A 20,538-nucleotide genomic window follows, 5' to 3' on the forward strand; every position below is an offset into this window, starting at 1 on the left:
GTGCAGAGAAGTGATGTGGGTTTTGCTGCATTCATTCACATTGTGCTGAAATTCCTCTCCCCAGGCTCCAGGGAATGGCGTCTGCTCATGTATTCCGATATTCCAAGTCGTTTCCAGGAAATAATAGTCCCCACCCTGTGCGATAGGCCGATGCCTTCCTGCTCTCAGACCATTTAATTATTCTCCTTGCAAGTGTTTGTTGTAAATGTTAGAAAGAGATGCCCGCAGATACGAGTTACGGCGTGGATCCGACGCGTGTTGTGGCGCTGACGCACAGCTGGTAGCAAGCAAGGTGTAAATTGCTGAAACGTTGCATGCAGGGGAGTCATATGTGAGGAGGGGGCACGTGGGCAGTCTCCGAGTGGGTCCCCCTCCCTCCCTAGTAACAAAGCATACGCAGTGTGGTCTCTGATGTTGTGTCAGAGCCACTGTGCATGGGAATATCTCCAGGAAAATGGCGCTGTCACCATTTTCCCAGTGATCTCTCTATGTCTGGAGATTGGTTCTGACGTGGTCACAAGATAAATATATTCAATAGGTGGAAAGTGTGTGGTGTGCCCCCCCCCCCTGGACCCCCAGTTCCACAGTCCAACATGTTGCTGCCAAAATGTATAATGCCCAATTATAACACATTTGCCAATACAACATGGCACCTGAAAGCTTCTGTGAAGAAGACATAGCAATGCCCAGTTTCCCATGGACTAATAATATTTAATTAGGTTTCTCAGAGTAACAGACATTTCCCCGCAGTCTTGGGCCTGTCTGACCGATCCCATTCCAAACTCCATTTTGCTTTACCCTATCTGCAACCGAGCCAAACACTCCAACATGACCCCTTAAAGCTCTGCCCCTGAACTTCCCACCTGACCACTATTCTGTTTATCTGTGCTGAATTAATTTAACTGACAAGAATTCAGCCCTGGAAAGTGCAATACTAAATTATGGTTGTAATATCAGGAGCTGCAGTTGGTTTGTGTCAGGTGCAGGGGGTCATGGCTGGGGCTGCGCTGTCCGAAGCTCTGCGCAGTCTGCACTGCAATATCAGCTACACTAACTATGCTGCGGACATACAGTATTGGTGATGATGTCACAGTGACAAGTCTGCAGTGCTTCCTGGTAAATGTAGTTTTCTGCTGTAATCATTTAGCTTATTTTGAGAAGATACAGTACCAGTGGAAATCACATAATCCTCTGCAATATGTATTTCTGGGGTCGCAATAATATAATGTAAACAGACCTATGCCTTGGCCAATTATTAATCCACATTGGGCGCGGTTAGTGTAAATTGGGGAGAGGCCTACTGGCTCTAATTTACAGTCTGGAATATTGGCATGTATGCAGACAGGATTTAGGCTTTGGTGGACCTGGGGCACCTTCGACTTTGGGGCCCTAAAGACCATCATTTGGGACATGCGCATCAGGCCCATTCTGAGTCAGATGCATCGGAAGCAGACGTCCACTTAATTCCACACAAGCAACCACTAAGGTCTGAATGCACACCCACAACAGTCCCACAAGATGTATTGGTTCCGAGCGTCCGTAGACCAAACAGAAACTCCCATTTTGCGGAAACAGTGATCCGTCAACTTCCGCCTGTGTGCCTATGCATGGTACGCGCAGTCTGCAGTCGCTTTTTGTGCCGGTTTCCAGATATCCATCTACTTTTGGACTTGAGTTTAAGGGGTCTATTTACTAAGCACTGTTAGGAGACAGAGTGAAAAGTGATAAGAAAGTGATAAGATGCCAGCCAATCAGCTCCCAACTGTCATCTCACAGGCTATGTTTAAAAAATGACAGTTGGGAGCTGATTGGCTGGCACCTTATCACTTTCTTATCACTTTTCACTCTGTCTCGTAACACTGCTTAGTAAATAGACCCCTAAGGGGCCTATTCATCATGATGAAGTAAAGAACTCGCTGTGAGGGATATTTAAGTATCCAACTCGCAGCGGGGGAAACATGACAACGGAGCAATTCATCGTTGCGCCGGTGAGGGGACAGCTGCTCCGAAAAGCAGTTGGCCCCGTGGTTAGTATGGCAGCTACAGAAATAGCTACGTTACTTACCTGATCCCCGTCATCCCAGCTACATGCGCAAAGCCACCATGGAGGTAGTGAGAAGGCGGCGGAGGGATCTGCTCGGATCCCTCTTCGCATCCACGGAACTCTTTCCCATAGGAAGGAGCGGGGAATGATCCGAGAATAAGTGCCATCTGAAGATGGCGCTTGTTCTCGGCAGCAAACTCCGAAAACCTTCAGTTTTCAGAGCTTGCTGAATATCAGGGGGTCCTATCGGACCCCTGATGATGAATGGCCCGGTAACCTAAAAATGCGGATGGTTCCCGGACCATTATCGTATTATGAATAGGCCCCTGAATCCGCACCAGGCCTGGAATATTCCATCCCTCTCTCTCTGGCAGTGGCAGTCCTGATGCTGACTCCTGCACACAGCTGCACCACCAGTTTGCATAAACCGGGATTGCTTTAGGCTTTAACACAATTTCCTCTCAGTCCTCCAGCCCTGTCACTGCAGCTTCTGCCCCCTCACAAACATTGTAAATAAATCATAAGGCACAGAGGAGAACCTGGCTTATCTGGACATTTCCCTCAGTGTAGAGAGCTGTGTATATATGCAGCAAATTCTATTATCAGACCTTCCAGCCCGGCCCAGTGGTCTGCAGACCTCTGTATGCTGAGAACACACACGTACACAAGCATACAGATCTCCTTTATTCTCTGTCTGACCGACCTGCCAGCAACGGCCTCTTACTATCACGCCACCACATCAGGCATTTAAGGCACAGATTTAAAAACTGATGAGTATCTGAGCTTCAGACCAGAGTGTTTTTTCTTTTTTTTTTTTTACATCACCAATTCCCTGCAAGAATAAGCCGCTGATAATTTTTTTTTTTTTTTTTTTTTGGTGCAGTGCATTGTGTGCTGTGAATTTTTATTAGTTACGACTCATGTGTGGTAGAAATACAAAATGGATTTAGCAGGCTCAGGTTAAACACACCAATATATAGCTCACGACGCTTCAAAAAGATCTTTATCGGATAGCAGGTAATACATTAAAGAGCCTGTGTACTTCACTGGTATGCAAATTATATACCGATAGCCTCGTTACTTCAAATAAAAAACAAAACAAAAAAAAAACACTTTTTATTCCGTCTGGAAAAAAAAATAAAAATTCTTGTCACAGTTCTTAATTCATGTATTTTGTCTGTAGTAAGTGTATAATATAATGTGCAGTATTGTTACTGGAAGATATAGGCTATATATTTTTTTTTTTAAAGATGCCCGGCACCCTGTGCCCACTTGTTTTAGGCACCAACAGCTCTGGCCCACACAGGTTTTTGAATAATTTGATATGTTTAACTATCCATGCAGATGAGCTGCGGAAGAGACAGCACCTGTCACCTACATGTACTGAAGGCCGCCATTTTGTGGGCTATACCAACACTACTGGGAAGTTCCTCCCTGTTGTCATTGGTTCCTAGTGACGTCATAGGCAGAATTTTAATCAATATTGGTTCAGCCTACAAAATGGCACCCGCCACTGTATCTAATGGGGTGATTTACGCGAGATTGAAAAGTCTGATTGCTGACAAAATTCACTGGAGTTAGGACATCTCTCAATATTACAACCCCCCTCCCCCCTCCTCCCCCCCCCCAGCCTGTGTTAGTGATCACCATATTTTCTGCCGATAACCGCATAGTTGCCAACATTTTAGCGGCCCCAAGTCGCACAGCAGGGGAACCTGGCGCTACACAGGTGTCTGTACGGGGCGTGGTGCAGCATTCCAGGCAATTTGGGGAGTGGTGGTGACACGATTGCGTCATGGTGGCCACGCACCTCGATATATTACAAGGCATAGATTACCGACATTGTACATCAAAAGGCGTGGATAGTCGCCGCTTGGTAAATATTCCCTCAAGTCCAGACTTCCAGTGCACTGTGCGTGTATGAATCGCACGCGCATACGGTATGTATCGGACTAACTTACCGCTGCCAGGCAGTATAATCAGGGAGCGGGCATCACTCATCTGCCCCATCGATGTTCTGTAAGTAAATCGGGTGAATAAAGATTGCTACCATAAGCGTGACGGGAATAGAAGAATGTTGTAGCCATGACAACAAAATAGAGATTTCTTTTGCTTTTATTAAATTGAGTATTATTTTTTGATTGAGGCATCTAACTATTACACGACTACCACTTATATATGTATAAAGAAAAGTCTCTGATTGAGTCATTCACAGATGAAATTTGCAGTTATGAATTGATGACATAAATGAGACTTTGAGCTGAAAGGAAACAGAGGACTGAGATAACTGGTATTGCAGGCGGATTGCTTAAATAGGAACACACATAATTGTTTTTCTTTCCCTTCCTCTTTATTTTGGTCATACTAATTAAGTCTGCCTCGATCCTCTATAATCCCTTTTTAGTCCTAACACAAAGCTGATTCTGAAATCTTTGCTGAAGCATTTTAATTCCGTGTAATGTCACAAAGCTGTGCGGACATACTGTAACTGTTAAGAGGCATCTTCAGAGAAAGACAGCGTTGTGTCGGTGAAAACCCCAGTGGTCGCGTGTGCAAATGTTGCCCGTTTAATGACTGACATAGAAGCCTGGTAGATGGTCTCTAATGCTGAATAGGCAAATGCAAGGGGGGGTTCCAGCTGCCTAGAAACCCCCCTCCCCAGCCCACACCATGACCACAATAGAAATAGTTGTATAATAGAATGTTACTAGTGCTGCATGTTTTTCTCAGCATCACAAATGAAATAATTAGCAACACCTGTGGATCTTTTAACATGTATCAGACAGTCATGAATAACCTGTACACCAACTAGAGCCCAAAATCTACATATGTGTCCAGGGAAGTGCTAGGTTCTCCTGCTGCTCCTTCAGACTCCCGGACTTGCTCCAATGCTCTGGAATGGTGCTGGAATTCAGCTCAGGCAGGATGGTTCTACCGCCACATCTAATGGGTTACTGTGATCGCTGGCCCTGTATATGCTGGAATTATGACATACACTATACTTTGTATGACGCATATTAAAGTTGGTTAAGTGCTAATTCTGCCCTTTTCATGAACTGGCCACACTCACTCTAAAATCAAGCATTTGGAAACCCCCCTCTTTACAAATCCTGCGTTTGCCACTGTGCTGGGTCTCCGAAAGATAATGGTAGTATTTCAACACATGCGCAAATCCGTAAAACACATGTAATTGTGACAGTTTCCGTTCCCGGTCAGCAATCATGAGTGTATTTGAACACAAGATCTTTTTATACAATCTTAACAGGCCGGGCTGTAACTAGATCTGCGTGAGAGGGGCATCTACCCAGTGCGCAAAGGTGAAAGGGGAGTAGGGCATATATATATATATATATATATATATATATATATTTTGCATTTTGCTCATTTGCATCATTCTGATGTCATTTTTTTGGTGGCTTGGTGGCAAATCCTGTTGTCAATTTACTGCAGTAGCCCGCCGTGAACGGTTATTGGTCTAGGGGGAGCCTTATGGCCTCTGTAATTCTGCCCTCTGGGGCTTCCATTGAACAAGAGGGATGTAGTTTATATCCCGGCTGTCGGGGGCAGATATTTTGCATTTAGCCTTCTGCATGTGACGGGCTGCAAATTGTGTGGTCGGCTTCATGTGAAACGTGTCTCAGAGTATTTATAGCCTGACCGTGCAATAGCTGGGAGCCGTACTTCATATTGAGGAGGCTTAATAAGATTGAATCAGCTGTCTGTTATTTCAAATCATGGCTAAACTCTCTTGTCTGAATCAATGCTTCTAGCGCTGTGTATAAATCTATCTGTTTATTGCTGTTATCAGGCAAAACAATTGTGTGGAGGCTTCCACCTAAATGTAACTGGAGCAGAATTTTTATCCTCCTGTATTGTTGGTAGAAGAAACTATTTCCTATACTTTGGTTTATTGTTTAGTAATGGGTCTACAGCAAGAAAGTATCTACAAATTCTGTCTAAATTAAGTTTCAATGGAAAGTTTAAACTCAACACCCTTCTCTTTTGTGCAGTAATAATAAGTGTAATGTTCTTGGTGGGGGGGAAGATTACAGTTAGGTTACAGTTTGGTGATTTTGTACCATTTTATATGACACCAAATAAAACTTTCTTTTGACAATTTTTTATACTGATGAATATAATGAAATCGATCCAATACCCCCAAACTAGCGCAGTTTTGAATATGTTCACATGTCCGTCACCTGGCGAATTAGGTAATACAATGCTGTGTGGGCAATATAGTAGGAGCAATGTGATTCAGTACATATACATAATGTTCCTATGCAAAAGATGTCCACTATTACGGTTCTACCCTATATTTTATATATACGTTATGCCATACAGGTACAAATCCTCAATGTAACACAGAGGGAGATGTATCAAGCCTTCCAAAAAGACAAGTGTAGTTGTTTCCCATAGCAACCAATTAGCTTTCAGTTATAATTTTATAGAATTTACTTGAAAAATTATAGCTAAAAGCTGATTGGTTGCTACAGGTAACATCTCCAGTTGTATATATATTTGTTTTTTTTACTTTTATACCATGTATTCAGTATATACAATCAATCGCCACAATCACAACACCGCCCCATCCAGGTAGAACATGTGAAGCCACTACAAATAGTACAGTATTATCTAGGATTGGCCATCGGTGGGTGGTTAACCTCAATGGTAAGAAACCATTGACAGGGGACCCATCAATGGTTCAAACCTCCGATGGTCATCCCTGCACTGGGCAGCAGGCCAATCGGGTGGGGACAGGGCTTCACAGGTCAAGTCAGTGAGTAGAGCTAATCTTCATGTCATGGCGCCAACTAGAGAGGGAAAAAAAATCAGGGATCTCTGTACCATCAATGGCGGAAAACCATTGGATCTCCGCCATTGATGGCAAAACAGTCCACCATCTGTGGTTAACCATCAATGGTAAAGGGCTATCCTTTAGTATAATCATTTATCTAAGAGTCATAATGGAATAGACACACAAGCATACATTTTAAACGTTTATGTGTTTAATTTGAAATTCTGAGTATCATCGTGAATGTGGACAGACCCGATGCTTTACAGCTTACAAAAAAAATAAAAAATAAACTCCTTCCATAAGCAGGAATATATTGTGTTCTCTGCGTTTACAACCCCGGCTCTCACATTAGAGACTGCTGTCTAGATGAGACATACGAGGGTTCAAAGACCTGTCCCTGCATTATTTCATCAACACATATGAAAAGAGTTTATCTGTGATGCATTATTTTATGCGTTATGACAGGTTTCCAGGAGGAATTATATTGCTCGGAGAGCCCATGGTCTCTTGACACGCAACAACCCATAATATGCGGCTTATCCGGTTGCATTCTCTGTCTAGAGGTTTAGATTGTATCAATAGACAGAAGTCCTTATTTTATTTGAATGACACTGTTTTACGCCTCTATATTAGGGACCATTTATAAATGGCACATTAGATTGCAAAAGCAGACACCCGGTAAGTCCAAGAGGGTGCAGGGGAAAACGTAACGCCCTCCAACAGTATCTGACGCCTGTACACGATGTAGCATTGACGGAACCAATGTAATCTATTTTTATTTTAGTTCCTAATGAGTTTCTGTTGTCTATAGTCCCATGAACACTAGTATAACCGATAATATGGTTGCCACCACTGCGCCTAGAGGACTAGCACGCTTTAAGTTTTGCAGAGGTCTTTAACTGGGACGAAATTTGCTTCCTGTGTGTGGCACCGACCAATACATTGTCGAGCGGTTTGTTCTGCTTTTGCTTTACAACCCATGTGATATTCCTCAGCGTGTAACTCAATAAGAGCCGGCTTGATTGGTAGCCGAGCTCATCGCTTCTGTCAGCCTCGCCAGAGATGGAGAGGCTGCAATCCGAGGCTTTTCACTGCATATGAAAAATATGTATTTCCTAAACAGAATTGTTTTAGTTGGGATGTATTAATAAGACCCGCTTAAGCAAATATAATGAGTATACAAATTATAGCCCGTAATTATCATTGTAAATATGAGGCATAAAATGCAGTTTTGTAGTCTAATGATAATTGCAGCTTATTACGCAATGTGCCAAATCAAATACTCATCTCATATTTCTTTTCTCTTTGCTCAGATCAGAATGAAGGGTTCCACTGCAGGGAAGAATGCCGCATCCTTGGACATTCTGACCGGTGCTGGATGCCCCGAGTCCCCATCCCAAGCCGCGCCAAGTCCCCCGAACATGGAAGAAATATAATCGCTTTATCTATAGAAGCCACCACCGTGGACACTGAACCTTTCGAAGACTGTAACACAAAAAGAACTTTTGCGACGTTTGGCAAAGATGGCAACGAGCACACTGCCGACGACAGGGCTACCTTGAAAGGGAAAAGGACAGTTGACCTGCCAATCTGCAGCCCGAAGGTAAACGGCGGTGTCCGTGAAGCGGGAAACGGCTGCGAAGCCCTCAGCCCCATTACTTCCCCTCTGCATCTAAAGAGTCCTTTGCCAGCCAAATCCACAGCAACGTACAACATCATGCATTGCACCGGGAACCGTGACATGGAGCAGTTTGTAAGCAACGGCCCTTCCCGGCCTTCAGAGGCAGAGCCCAGGGGAGCGGACAGTGAAAACGTAATGAATGAAATCAATCCATTATTGCAAGAATGTCGAGAAAAGGACTCACTGGGTGTAAAGAGACTAAAGGACATTGTTCTCTAAGCACCAAACCTACCGTACAGAGAAAGAATTGACTTGAAACATTACAGTTCATTTTTAATGGCTTACCAATGGTTCACAAACTGCTGTATTTAAAAGCTTTCCTAAATGTATTGTTTATAAATAAAGGCTATTGTTATGTGACAATCCCAAACTATTTAATATGTGGCAGGGGTGTTCCATCCTAGCAAGCAGGCTATATCACTATTGTTATTTTGTTTGTTTTTTTCCAATCCCCTTGCTCTTAACATGGAACCTGTTATTATCATCAATGTACAAAGTATTATGTATGTATTAAGTATTTTGAATTTATATATTTTTATAAACATATATATCAAAATTATAATATAAAATTAGCCTATTTGTACAGAAGAAAAAAAAAAGAAAAAAAAATACTTTTGAATTTTCCGGCACCACTTTAAAAAAAAAAAAAGAAATTAAATTAAATAAAATTATTGGCTAAATGATTTTGTAGCGTAGATAAGAATTCAGCCATTAGATGCGAGCGGACCATATTTTCAAGAGAGGGGCTACAGACAAGCAGATGCCTGGCCTAATAATTTAATCCATGATAGTTTGCTGTATTGCTAGGGACACCCCTGCACTCAAGGCTCTTTTGCAGTTACATGCTATCTGTACTATTACTGTATTTGATATTTAAAATTTCGTCCAGTGATGGCAAAAGGAATTCGAGTAAAAATGGAAGAAAATTAAATATGTAATTTGTAATCTTTTTATTATTATTATTATTACTATTATTATTATTATTAATTTTAATCTATTCTCTGATAACACAGCACATTTCTTCCTCTGCATTTTACGCTAGACAAAAACAAAATTTTATTTTCTTTTAGATCATTGTGAAAGCCAACAATGTTTTTGTTATGCATTTTATATTCACTCACAGTGCAAGATTATGACATATTTCGGGGTTATTTAATCACTATACTGCAAAAGAAAAAAAAAATATCTGGAGGTTTTGTGAAAACACATCTTTTTATAGTCAAAGAGATTTTTCTCCACATTTTCCCACAAGTGGTGTTATTGTTCCCATTCAAGGTCCAATTCAAGGTTCTAACTCTTATGCAAATTGATTTTTTTTACCATACCTATTTTCACAAATTCATTGCTTCACTCAATCAGTTCTTTATCATTTTATTGTTCATTTTGTTCACAGTAGATTCAATATATATTTTATATGTCATGTCTTCATGCCCAAAGGATGAAATATTTCTCAGATGTTCAGCTACACACGCCTGTTTTTGACAATTGTAAATTATAGAAAGGGTTTACACAATATTCTGTTTGTAAAATAGTCTTACAAGATAATGTTGCAGACAAATGTTACAAAAAATATTATGATTCACTGACATGAAGTGAAAAAAAAAAAGAAGACAAAAAAATTAAACCGTTTTTAATTTCAAAATGGCGTCCTGGCCATGATTTTTACCTGCACTTTTCACAAGGTTGACCTTGTACTCCTCCCTTTAATCTAAAAAAATCCTAGAAAATAAGTAACAGTTATCATTGCAGAAGGTTTCTTCTTCTTTCAAGCCGATGTGTATGTTTTTGAATAAAGACTTATTTTTATGTCGTTTCCTGTATATAGCCCTATTTGATGGTGCTTGCTTCGGACGAGAGATGGGGCAATCCAGTTCAGCCGAATCTAGAATATAGTTGAATCTCAGAAATTCACAAATTTATGATCCCTAGAAGTAAATAAACAAAAAAATAAGCATTGCTCCCACCCAGACAATCAGGCCAATCACAGCACATTAAACATAAACAAACCAATCAGCAATGATAAAGAAATGTTATGTGTCCAGAGTCTTATGTCGGAAATGGAAGGACTGCACCAGATATCTCTGATATCTGCTCTTGTTCCTCGTTTATACATTGGGTTGATATCTAATATTTGCAAGTATCCCTCAAAAACGTGTGTTTTTGGAGAATATGCCACATATATTTAATGATAAATAGGCCCCTTAGACTTGTGAGATGTGCAGGGGCACCAAGAGGGACAGGGAGTTGTGTGGCAAAGTACAGAAATGCCACCACAAAATAAGCAAGATGTCTCTAGTATCAGGGCCCAAAAGGTCTCCTGGTGACCCAGTATGTCAGCTGTCATCATCAGAATCCCCTGACTGTTCCAGTCTTTAGCTACTGTACATTACTGTCCTGCGCACACTTGGTACATATACTGTGCATCCTCCTTTGTTTTACCCAGTAGGGACTCACAGTCAAAAGTAGTTTTTCTTTTCCTAATTGAACAAATATCTTCATATTCCCACTTTTTATATCACTCAGCACTTTATTAAATCCCAGACCCCTTGCTTCTGTAGTTATCATTACCCATATAGGTGTTGAAATGCCCAGGCAATATCTGACTTTCAATTTCATTCTCAACATCTGCATTTCTTAAAAACTCACAATGAATATGACCATCAGTCGGTCAATTCCCTATAACTGAGGCCCTTATTGTATTAGTTACACCCCCCATCCCAAAAAATTAAAAATGACAAACTTTGCCAAGACCTAAAGCAAATGTATCCTGTCCTATCTCAATATATGTGCGATCATTTCATCACATAAACAACATCTGGTGTCCTCCATTGTGGCCACAAAATGAAGAAGTGTGACATATACTCTGCCTCTGACACACCCAGCTTAGCCATACAATGGTCCCCATTTACTAATGAGTTTTATCACCAAAACAAGTGATGAATGTCACTGTGTATGATAAATGGTGCTCCAGCCAATCAGCTCCCAACTGTCATTTTTCTAACAGTTGACAGTTGAGAGCTGATTGGCTGGCGCACCATTTATCATACACTGTGACATGTATCACTCGTTTTGGTGATAAAACTCGTTACTAAATGGGGGCCAATATACAGTATGAAAATACTGAAAAAGAGACAAAAAACTATCATGAATTTGAAGAAAGGGACCCTTTCTGACATGACATAGATGCTCATACCTTCATCCAGCATGCTTTCCACAAATGGTCCTTCTTGGATGCCCTTCATAGTAAATACTACGCTTCCCCTAACATTTACAACCCATTACAACACTTTCTTGGCCCATTTCCTTATTCTCATTGTACTGAAAAAAAAGACAAAACGATCACTGAAAAATCTTAATATCAAGCTTTGGAAAACATATCTTTCCAAATATTACTCCCATTAATTTAAGGTTTTCAAAAGACATTATGGGGTCAATCCTATTAGGTGCGAATTGCGAGGTGCGAGTTGCTATTTTCACTTCGAATTCGCATAGCACATTAATTTTGCACTCCAACTAGCAACTCGCACTGAATCAGTCAGACTGAATTCGCAACTTTCCACTCGCACCACACTGAGGATGAGAGATGGAAAGGAAAATCTTTTAAGGTTACAATGTGGGGACACCGTGCCGAACCCCTTGGACACCCCCCTAATGACTAATTAGGCATTTGGAAGTTACAATTAGCTTAATTAGTCCAATAATTACATGTACTTTTTTGGGGTTAAAGAAAGGCCTCAAATTACCCCAAAATCAAACTTATTTGTTAGTTTAGGCACCCCAAATTTACTTACAATAATTTTTTAGTTGAAAAATAATTAATATAATTATGTAAAAAAATTTCAACGTGCCCTCTAAGTACCACAAAATCACCCTTTTTCCTACTTTTTTTTGCATTTTTCGTTTAATTTGTTTGAGTTTAAACAAAAAATGTTTGTTTTTTATAATTTTCTTGAATTAAAACCCCCCCCACAAATCAGCCATTTGACACCATTTAAAAACCTACTGTACATTACCTTCATAATGCCGACAAACAGCTTCATATATGGTCCTGCTAACAAAATTATCCATTTTGGGGGGTCCAGGATGGTCTCCCCACATTTTCATGCATTTCTCGCAAATCTCATTTGGCAGTCAACTTGTACCCCTCTGCTGTGAGTAGTGCGAATAGGGAGTTTTAATTGGATTGGAGAATTCTCTGGAGCGCGCTTCACTGTGAAGTGTGCGAGTTTCAACAAACAAACTCGCTACTCACAATTCGCACCTAATAGGATTGACTCGCCTTTTTCATGCCTTAATCAACTTTTAATTATTTTGTGAGGTCTTCCATTCCTTGAAATCTAAACAGGAGGCCTAGCCCATGGAGGCCCTGGTTCTCTGGTTCTCGGAGGCCATGGAGAACTATTCTACTAAAAATTAGACCAGTAGTCCTGGTTATTAGCATAGCCACCCACCTCTGACACTAACGCTGCTGCCCATGTGATAGTTGTCTGTGATCATCTCTCTATAGCTTGTAATTTCAGGTGTTGGATCCCAGTTGGTAGTAGATGTGGGATTAAAAAGAGGCAAAAGTAGAGTCCAAGCCATAGTTTCAGTACATGATATGCAATCACATTGTCGACATTCACTATGTCAACCAGTGGTGTAACTACAGAGGGTGCAGGTGGTGCAGTTGCTATGGGGCCTGCCGCTTGCGGGGCCCGCGTTCCAGCTTCTGCATATTTTTTTAATAAAGTTTATTTAATCTGGGCTGGCCCTGTACCCTCTGTAGTTACGCCAGCCCGAGCCTACCGCTGGCACTGCTTTCGAGTCTGTCTCACTCTCACTGGGAGACAGACCGATACCAGAGCCGCACGCAGCCACCCGCTAGAAGACTCACAAGATGACGATGACTTCATAATCATATGAGTGACAGTCAGTCCAGGAAGGAAGGAGAAGCACAGCGCCTGCCACCCAGCGTTCTGGTAAGACATGGCGGCTGCGTCCTCACTCCTCATCACTGCATAGATGGTGTACCAGTCCCGGCGTCTCACCATCACTCACTTACATCGGCAGGCCAAGGGTTTGGGGTCCTCTGAACCCTGGGATCATGTCTTGTGGAGCTTACAGTATTCTTGTGAGAGTGTGACGACCACTGCTATTCACTCCAATTAAACCCCCTCCCACCTTTGTCTGTCTCTGTTGCCTTAAACATGGACTCTACATCCACTCTATATCCTAAGCCACCGAATGGCCAAATCAAATGAAGTGTACAATATAGTACATCTCTCTTCACTGATCTCATCATCCACTGAGTTGCCCTTTGGAAAGGTCAAATGATGAATCAGGTGGAACTTCCCAGGACTCTTTTTATGGTAACACATGGGGCAGGATGATATACAGTACAACCATTCCAAAGGTAGATGGTCAAAGGGGCTCTCAATCCACCCTTCATTGATTTATATACAACCACCTGTAGCCAACTTCAGTTCTTGTACTTTTTCAGCTCCTTGGGCTCCCTATGATGGATCCATGATCCCTCTGAAAACCCTGATAATAATAATAATGATAATAATAATAATAATAATAATAATAGTGACTTCCCCTTTTGAAACATTAGCAAGTGGATGACCCCAATGGAACCTGAGCATTCATATCCAAATGTTAGGGTAATCACTTACATTGGACGTTGGGAAAAGCTTTTGGCACCTTTTGCATTAAATCCAAGTCTCATTCATAGTCTATGTTATCACTAGGTTCTAATCTAGATGATCTCACCCCCATTTTAGGAGGGACACTTTCCTTGTACTCAACTACCAATCACATTGCAAGAAGGCGGAAGTCACGAAAGCCCCACAGGCTTCCCAAATGTTATCCATATACCTGAAATGCTCCAACCGGTTTTCCAGTCTCTTTTCATCTATCATTCTAGTCAAAATTCTGTAACAAATAAAAAAAGGGGGGAGATGTTTAAATACTTGTATAGAGCAGTGAGGCAAACAAGTGGAGAAGTTGTCCATAGCAACCAATCAGCGCTCTAGCTAGCATTTTATAAAATGTACCTGATAAATACTGGATAGAAGTTAGATGGTTTCTATTCCTACACTTATCTACTCCTCCATTTGTTAGAAGGTTTGGTATATAACCCCCAATTTCCAGCATGACGTGGAAATAATTGTATAGCGCTGTTTATCATCCTCTTTGCCTCCGCTCTTTGGTAGTAAGGAAAATATTTCTAAATAATGTTCTTTTCATATCTTCATTAACCTCCTGCTTGGGGTAATCCAAAATACACATAAAACCTCCCCCTGGGGGTGTCAGATAATTCCCCTCATATCCTCCTCCTCCCCAAAAGTGCTCTTTCTACCTATACAACCCCACTGTCAAATCCCTGCTATCAATAAGAAATTAGTGATTCGGTTTTGCTGAAAACTAAACACACCCAAACTTTGGGGTCCTGAGTTGAACTGAGTCCCGGCTTGGATCACTTTGGGGATCCGATTAAAACAGAGTCCTGACTCAGGTCTTCTGGCCAAGTTCAAACTCTGATCTAAAAACCGGATCTCACCTATTTTGGATTGCCTGTAAGTACCTCCCTCGTGATTTCTGGTGTTGTGAGGTGGTCAAAATGGTCTGGAAATTAATGTTATTGATATTACTAATATTATAGGAGCAAATACAGGTCCAAGTTACATGATTTTAGATATTTTTTTTTATACATTTTTAAAGAAATCCAGATTTGAGACAGAAACCGAACCAAAAACATTTCAAGTGGTTTTGCCAAAACCAAAACACGATGATGATTTAGAACCAAAACCAAAACCCTGGGGTCCTGCACACATCTCTACTATCAATACAAACTACCGTCATTGGACATACTGATCATTATGGAACTGAATTTAGCCTGAGGACAATTTTAAAGTGAAACCTTTAAATTCTTAAGAAGAGATGTAAGAGAGATAAGGTGGAGACATTACCCACAGCAACCAAACATCTTCTAACCGTCACTTATCTAGCCCAGTCTATGAAATGACAGTTAGAACAAAGCTGATTGGTTGCTAAGAGCAACTTCTCCACTTATCTCACTCCAAGCTTTGATACATCTCCCCCTTAGTCATTGTCACTTAAGGTTGGTGATAATCCCATGTCATTGTCACTTAAGGTTGGTGATAATCCCATGGTAAAATCCAAACCAACCAAGGCTATAGCAGCCAACCATATATGCTGCTGGAAGTGTTAGAGGACAAAAGTACATTCAAGATCAATCACTCTCTTTGAAAGATTAGATATTAAATTTGATGGATTCAGAAATATTTCAAGTTTGTGATATTTACATTATTTCAAGAATTGTGGCTTGTGGAGAACATACGTAGCTCTCATATTGTAACTATTCGTTCTTATTTTTGTAAACATAACTGTTCCCATCTTGTACCCTCAAGATGGCTGACAGGAAATGGAGCTACCATCTTGTAAAACAAAGCAAATCTAGGCACACTAAGAGTTGCATGTAGATTTTTTTGCTAAGTCTTCCTGCAAATGGCCCATTGGGAAGGGTCCGTTGCTTCTATATTACACTGTAACCTCAGTTGTACCCCACCTGCCTCTGATTCTGAGGTCACGTTAGTGGTAAGTTCTTTTCTGTTAGCTTTAATGTAAACAGACCACAAATAAACTCAACCCAGACTTGAACATAATCATGTGCAGTATAGTATGCTAAATATGACATAAATTAGCTATAATTAGTCTGACCACCATAATACAAGTAATTAGTGTCTGTCTTTAACTCAAGGTCTGAAGCTTGAAATGTGATTCATTCATTTGACAACAAAATGCTATAAAATGGCCATAAATGGCACTTATGTTGTATCGGAGAAAGACCTATTAAGCATGCATTACTGAATACATTAATTCTTTAGACTAATGTAAATGTAGAGAGTCGAGGATTAACGCCTTTAGGCAACACTCACCCCTTTCCCCAAGTCAGAGTTCTAGGACTCCGTTTCTGAATAACAGCCTGATGTATGGTCTCGATCCTCTTTGCCTGTTAGATGCTAGATTCGAACACGCCCGAGGCTATGGAATAATCAGACAGCTGGTCAAGACTGGCTCTCCTTTTTCTGGAGGCACTGTGAATACTAAGGATTGCTGCTACCTTCACTGGTTGGGTGAATGGTCAGCATTGGCACAAAGCCTCAGCTACCCAGTAATCACCTATGCAGTGTTCACACACTCAGGTGTACTTTGGATATCGCACCGTTGTGCGAGGTCCCCTATCCGGTGTTCACGTGAAGGGACAGTCAGACAATGAGAGATACTCACACTAGATCTCTTGTCACCTTGACGAGTTGATCGTCAGCCCCTTTTGAAGAAACAGAACAACCTACTGTACCTACCCTAATGAATAAACAACAGATGCAAATATGAGCAAATGGAATTACCTGATTGTCTGCCTAAAAGCGAAGATTCCTTTCTAGAAACTGATTATGCAAGCAGTGTATTTTCCTTATATCCTTACTGCTAATGTAACTGGATAGTTTAATACAAAAATCAATGAAACATTCTTTTAAATATTGCAAAACGAACTAGGTTAGTGACAATACACATCTAGCTGAGACACTCTCAATGTAGCGGTTTCTTCCCTATTCCCAGCTGGCCCGCCCTGTCTGTGACCTTATGAAGCGTAGAATATACCTATGTATATTCCGCTTCCCTATAATTTTTTTTCAGAAGAGCCAACCCTCCCTTACCCAAGCCTGGGTGTGAAGCAATTTCAGTGCCAAGGCCGGACAGCCTCTCGCACTGTACCTAGAGGAGGTTCACCTAGTGATCTGGGCCTAATGCCCAGAGCACTTTATTGGTGGCATAGGCCCGCCTGTCTGATGGGCTACACCTAGTGATCTGGATGTCTAGATGTCTAGATCTCTCAGGCCCGCCTACCAGTGAAGCTACACCTAGTGATCTGGACCAAATGTCTAGATCACGTTATGGACTCAGGCCCGCCTACCAGAGGGACTACACCTAGTAATCTGGACCTAATGTCTAGATCACTCTATGGACTCAGGCCCACCTACCAGAGGGGTTACACCTAGTAATCTGGACCTGATGTCTAGATCACTCTATGGACTCAGGCCCACCTACCAGAGGGACTACACCTAGTAATCTGGACCTAATGTCTAGATCACTTTATGGACTCAGGCCTGCCTACCAGAGGGGCTACACCTAGTAATCTGGACCTAATGTCTAGATCACTTTATGGACAGGCCCGCCTACCAGAGGGGCTACACCTAGTGATCTGGACCTGAAGTCTAGATCACTTAATGGAAAATTTGAAATTCATTTTTTTTGATTATATATTTTTTTATCGTGTATCTTATGTCCTTTTAGATTATTGATGTAAATTAAGTTACACCAATTATGGACCAATAAAAGTATTTTTTGTAAAAAAAATACAGCAATTTGATTTTTTCAAAGCCCACAGCTTCTTCAGTATCTACTTCAACCAAGTCTGGTGATTTATTAGTGGCTGGATATTATTCCGGATCCACATATATATAGGCCAGTGACTGTTGCAATATTACCACCAATTGCCATTAGTATTGAGACTGTCCTTGAGATCTTTTATCTGTATTCAATTGTTTTTAATATACATATAATTTTTTTCATCAGCTCCACCAAATTTTTCATTCAATGATTTATCTTTTTGGATATCTCTTGGATTATTCATATGCACCTTCCACTTGTGATTGCTTATTTTTTTATTCAAATTTTCATGTCTAATGTTCATAAATTCATGCTCGATTTTATATCTAGCAATAAATTGATCTTGTTCAATCAAGCCGTATAGAATTCTCTAATTTTACCTATATTATATATAACATATGTATCACTTGTAAAATATTTTCATGTAAGTATTTCAGCACTTATATACAACAGACTGACCTATATATATTTCAGAGTTGTTAGGGGATTGGTCTTGGCACAAGTATGAATACGCTAAGTCTGCGTAGCAAATCTAGTATACAGGTGTTAAGTTGTTTGTAATTATATAAATTTCAGAAAATGATTGTTTCTCTGTAATGGTTACCGGTGGTGCTCCCCTAGAGTCAGAAACGATAATAATAGGAAAGTAGAGAGAAAGAAGACTCTTTTTTGGGGGGCACTCTTATTGTTTAAAATATTTATATTTATTAGATCCGTGAAGAGATCTAATAAATATAAATATTTTAAACAATAAGAGTGCCCCCCAAAAAAGAGTCTTCTTTCTCTCTACTTTCCTACTATATATATTTAATCCAGTATATTAATGATTTAATAAGTACTATAGCACTGTTCATATCCATTTTGCCTTGCTTTAAGTATATCATTAGGATTGGACACCTCCATTGAACTAGCTGCTTTTTGACAGCGCCAACTAAGATTCCCCCTTTCCCCTTCATCTCAATTGTAGTAAATAGATGCTTAAGAGATGGCGATTTTTTTTTGCATGTTGCAGGCACAAAGGCAGCCTCACGCTGGCACTGATCAACGGGCACACCGGCCCTGATTCAGAGCCGGTTGCTCTGACAGAGCGCTCGCTCTGAATCAGGGCCGGCCTTTTTGTTTTATAGAGGGCCTCCTGGCCGCTCGCATAGCTGTGGGTGCCCACCCACAGCTATAGCGAGCGGCCAGGAAGATGGTCGTGATGGTCAAGACCATCATGACCATCGGGCATGCGACGAGACCCTTGTGGTAGGGTCTCATTGCCGCAAGCCCCAGAGAGATATCGGCTATTACAGAGCCGAAATCTCTCCCACTGACATCACTCATGATGTCAGTGGGGCCGACCACAGACGGAGGCGTTCACATGGGAACGCCTCAGTTTGGGCAGCCACTCCCCCGGCCCGCCCACCAAAGGGGGGCGTGCTGTCACACAACATCGACAGCACGCCCCATTTGGTACGAGACCCGGAGCAACGGAGTGCCCGTCAATAACCGGGTCTCGCGCATGCGCACGACAGAGCCGGCTCTGTCGTGCGCATGTGCTCTTGGCCACCATTGACCCGGTTGCGAGCGCTCAGCACTCGCAACCTGGTCTGAATCAGGCCCACTGTACTGTGTGGGCAGTGCACACATATAAATCTGTTGCCGGAAAAAAGTGGTTACACTATTTTGTGCCAATGATAGTGGTCCATTTGTTTCTCCACCGCAAATAAATGTATTCATGTTCTAATTAACAGTTGTACTTTGCAATGACCACTGACCAGCGTCTGCGGGTATATACTGTATTCTGCACCAGCCCGGCCCGCATAGTGTATACAGTATTGACATGAAGAGCTGCTCTGTGAATGTATTTCCCAGAGGTGACTTCTCTAATAAAATACAAACATCTCTCATTATTTTCCAGTCCTAGCATCCCCCACTGTTCCCTAACAGTAAATGTAGTTTAGCGAAAGCCACTAAGAAAGTTACTGGAAAGTATGTTTAATAAAGTCACAAACTGATTTCATTATTTGACAAATGTAAGTAATTCAATAATCTTCGTGCCAGTCCCTTTTACAAGGAACATTAAGGCATCAGTTCCTCGCTGTATCTACAAGAGATCATTTTGTCTATTCCAAGTGGCACCAGGGAGTACACGGGATAAGCAAGTAAATTACTTCCACTGCAGTGTGCACTTGTTTACAGTGCAAGCAGAATAAATATGGATTTATGGCAAACAAATCTGATTGTTTGGATTAAATTAAGTTACCCATCCAGCGCTAGGAAACCTTTCCTGCTCTACTCTCCAGAGATCCGCACAGTATCCAATTTCAATCAAAAAATTTGCCAGCACCTCGCCGGCTTTGAGTATCCACCGTCTACGGCACCTGGGGATGGAGATTTTGCTTTTTCGGCATCGCACAGTGGTAACACCGAGGCTGCTTTTATTGACATATTAGACAGAACTGCTTCAAGCAAATGAACATCTGAGTACTGTATCGCCCAAGTGAATATTAACCGCACAAAGCAAACATATCTTATTTGGTTTTGCAGGTAGGGACACTGCTGTTGTTGTACATGTTT

At 41.3% G+C, this 20,538-nt stretch overlaps 1 protein-coding gene across 3 annotated transcripts in view; it reads left to right on the forward strand.

The window, feature by feature from the left end:
* Positions 1 to 9,451, forward strand: part of PCDH19 (protocadherin 19) — a 180,591-nt gene extending 171,140 nt beyond the window's left edge. For all 3 annotated transcript variants that reach the window (XM_088461817.1, XM_088461818.1, XM_088461819.1), the window contains one exon: positions 8,153 to 9,451. In XM_088461817.1, the coding sequence (XP_088317943.1) occupies positions 8,153 to 8,739 (587 nt within the window). In that variant the 3' untranslated portion in view covers positions 8,740 to 9,451. The remainder of the gene's footprint in view (positions 1 to 8,152) is intronic.
* The last annotated feature ends 11,087 nt before the right edge of the window (positions 9,452 to 20,538 follow it).

This window comes from Taudactylus pleione, unplaced genomic scaffold (assembly GCF_031769625.1).
Source record: "Taudactylus pleione unplaced genomic scaffold, aTauple2 ptg001107l, whole genome shotgun sequence".
NCBI lineage: Eukaryota > Metazoa > Chordata > Amphibia > Anura > Myobatrachidae > Taudactylus > Taudactylus pleione.